Source organism: Lotus japonicus, chromosome 6, assembly GCF_012489685.1.
Source record: "Lotus japonicus ecotype B-129 chromosome 6, LjGifu_v1.2".
NCBI lineage: Eukaryota > Viridiplantae > Streptophyta > Magnoliopsida > Fabales > Fabaceae > Lotus > Lotus japonicus.
Genome location: NC_080046.1, coordinates 45,392,518 through 45,395,835, shown reverse-complemented (window position 1 = coordinate 45,395,835; position 3,318 = coordinate 45,392,518). Strand labels below are relative to the sequence as shown.

At 36.1% G+C, this 3,318-nt stretch overlaps 1 protein-coding gene across 1 annotated transcript; it reads right to left on the bottom strand.

Moving 5' to 3' along the window:
• Positions 1-777: 777 nt before the first annotated feature.
• Positions 778-1,902, bottom strand: LOC130726341 (uncharacterized). Its single transcript, XM_057577595.1, has one exon. It carries the CDS (start codon positions 1,854-1,856, stop codon positions 930-932), a length of 927 nt encoding a protein of 308 aa, XP_057433578.1. The 5' UTR covers positions 1,857-1,902; the 3' UTR covers positions 778-929.
• Between the last annotated feature and the right edge of the window lie 1,416 nt (positions 1,903-3,318).

The following is a 3,318-nucleotide window of genomic DNA, read 5'->3' as shown; positions in this document are numbered from 1 at the left end:
CACGGCTCAATTGGCTGCTCCTCTTACATTTTACATGGACGATGGGGGTTCCAATCCAGCTCCTTACATTTTTTTAGCATATAGACCATTTTGTTTTACATACTTAAGACTTTACACTCTACTTCTCTTTTGAGAATTATATCTTTTTATTGTTCATATATTTAGAGTATTTAATTATGACTAGTATGTTTACCATATAAGTTCAAAATAAACCACATTGACATATTTTTAAAGAGAAATGAAAGTTGAAAAGTAAATCAATTTTAAGATAATAACAACATTTAATAAACAAAGAGTAAGAGAATCCAATTAATAAATCAATTGCTTATTTTTGTTTAATTTCTCTCAACAAAACTAATAACCAAGGGTAAAAGAATCTATTTTATTGAGTAAAAAACTTGTGAGACTAGTTATAAAAATGTTATTTAAAGGTAAAAAATACTTAGAAATACCAAAAACTTCAATATTCATGTAAATAAATTACTCTAATATTTATTTTTATTTTTATGTGTATTGAAACTTTATTTTATTTTGGCCCCCTCAATGTTTATTTTCTGGTTCCGCCACTGCTCATCAACACAACTCTACACAATAGCTGAAAATAAACACACAATTTTCTAATAGAAAATGTCACTAGAATAAAAGGCTTGTATTTTTTGTGTTAAAAGTTGCATTTTTATGGATATAAATATATCAGAATTATTGCACATGGTTCCATATGCTGACTCACAATTGCACATGCATCACGTTAAATTATTTCCATGCATGTGATCATGGTAGCAAAATTTCTATACATTTGTCAACTCACAAACCACAATATTTTACCTAAATATCAATTCCATTAGCAATTATAAACAACAAATGGGAACAAAATAAACAAGCTATACAAATCAATTTGCAATAAATTAATAAATAAATAAAAGAGCAATTCATATCTGATTGGGCCAAGAAACATTATCCCCACCACAAGGCCTCATCGTTGTCAATGGTACCCCAAGCACATCCTCCACCACACGATCATGCCACGTGTCCCTCATGGCTTCATTCAACCGTCGGATAAACCCTTTCTTGTAATAATCTTCACAATAATGCAACAAACGTGCCACATGCGCAGGTTCCTTATCCTCCCACCACCGCAAACCACCAAGAGCCTCCTCCTCTTGTCCACACTCCGGCAACCCCTCACGGCGGAATCCGGCAACCTCGGCTATGTACTCCGCCATGCCATCGAGAAGCCCAATGGGGGCCCTAGACCCACCGTTCCACAGCCACACTCGTGCCATGCCACGTAGGACTGCACCTACCACAGCTACTTCCTCGTGGTGGTGGTTCTTCCCATCATATTCAAATAACGCAGGACTAATGTCAATGACGTAGCTGGAGGAGCCTTCTCCGGCGGCGTAGACGGTGGTGGTGTTTCGGCGAGTGAGGCAGAGGGTGACGCTTTCTACGTGCTTCTTGGTGTCATTGTGATGAGGGTAGAGAAGTTTTTCTACAAAGGAGCTTGTGTTGAGGAGTATGCGGGCGGCTCTGTCGTTTGAGACGTAGTTGAGGGCGAAACGACGGGCGGCGGGGGTGTCGTTGGTGTCGTTTACTAAGGTTATTTGGAAGGTTTTGGAGGCTTCGTGGTTTGCCCATATTGAGAGGATTGATACGAGGAGAAGTAGTATCACTCGGTGAATGATGCTTTTGTCTGAGATGAAGAGTTTTGTGTTATTGTTTCTAGGATCATTTTGGTGGTGGTGGTGTGGGTTGCAGAGTGAGTATAAGGTGGTGTTGGTGGTGGAGGAGGGGATGAGAGAGGGTATGATCAGTGGTTGGAGGAGGGAGTGTTTGTCCTCCTCCTTCTCCTCCATTAATTTTGAGAGCAAATAGAGGTCAATATAGGCAAGAGATAAGCAGTTGCAGATATATGGGAATTTTATAAAAAGAAGAAAAAGGTATTAGTGTGATTTAAGGGGTTGTCTAAATGACCCATGGTAATATTTGGGTTAAATAACCCATGATCTAGATGGACCAATCATATTCAAGATAATTAATTGAAATTTTTATATTTTATTAATCAATTTATTTATGGTTAAATATGTTTTTGTCCCTAACTTATACACATAAATATAAAATGGTACCTGAAAAAAAATATAAAGATCTAAAGTCCCTGAAATTTTTCAAGATCTAAAGTCCTTGAAAATTTTATTTTTATCTAAAATGGTTCCATGTGGATTTTTTTACTTCTAGTTTGGTCCCTCAAAAATTTATTCCATCAAATTAAGTCCTCCTCTCCTCATAATTATTTCAAAACCTAGAAATTCATATCTTCATCTCTAAAACTCCTCCATCTTCTTCATCTTCAAAACCCAGAAATTTCATTCATCTTCCTCCTCCTCCCTCTCCCACCAAAACCATCATCACCACCCAAACCTTTGTAACATCCCTGATTTCACCTGCTTAGGTAAAGTCTAACTAAGGTTATAACTGAAATTTAATAACTAGATGTTTAAGTTTGAGAATAAATTCTATAAGCAATTTTAATATAATTTCTTAATTTATAATTAAGAATTGAAATAAAAGAAAAAGAAATTAAAATAAAAGATTAAAATTATACTTAGTTTCTTAGTCACTTAAATTTATCAAAAGTTGTCTTAAATTACACTTTATAATCCTATAAAGCTTCTCATAATATTTAGAACTTTAATCTATATTCCTCTTAATTTTCCTATAGCTCTATGTAGATAAATCCTACACTACTTAAATCAACTAATACCCACTCTTATAATATGTGGCAAAGCCACAATTCACCAGAGGCTGAATAACCTCTTCAGCCCCTCTCTCTCTCACACGTAAGTCCCTTCTTCCTCTTCTTTCTTTATTTTCTTTCACCCCACGCACACAATCTTCTCTTCTTATTCCTTCTTCTTCTTCTTCTTCTTCTTTATTTTCTCCTCTGAATAGGCCAACTACAGCTGCCAATCATCTCCATTTCATGACCTGCAATCACCTTCTTCCACTCCATTCCTCTATAAATAGATGGTCATGGTTCTTTAGCTCTTCACACCATCAATTCCCTTCAATTTTCTCTCTCGTTACTCTGCCTCTTTCCTCTTCCTCACTTCTGACGCTTTTCCTTCCTCTATCTATCTCTTTATCTTCCTCATACGTTCCTAAACTCAGAAGCCATGAAGCTTTCCTCCCATGACAGCCACCATAATGTTCAAACATCACCAAATCTGTCTCTCTTTGATTATATCACAAAACATGTTCAAATCCCTCTAAAAAATTGATATTCATGTTCCTGGATGTCCAAATATGGGATCTGGAAAC

Bases quoted from the DNA above. Each gene is read 5' to 3' on its own strand.
- LOC130726341 (XM_057577595.1), bottom strand. From the start codon at position 1,856: ATGGAGGAGAAGGAGGAGGACAAACACTCCCTCCTCCAACCACTGATC.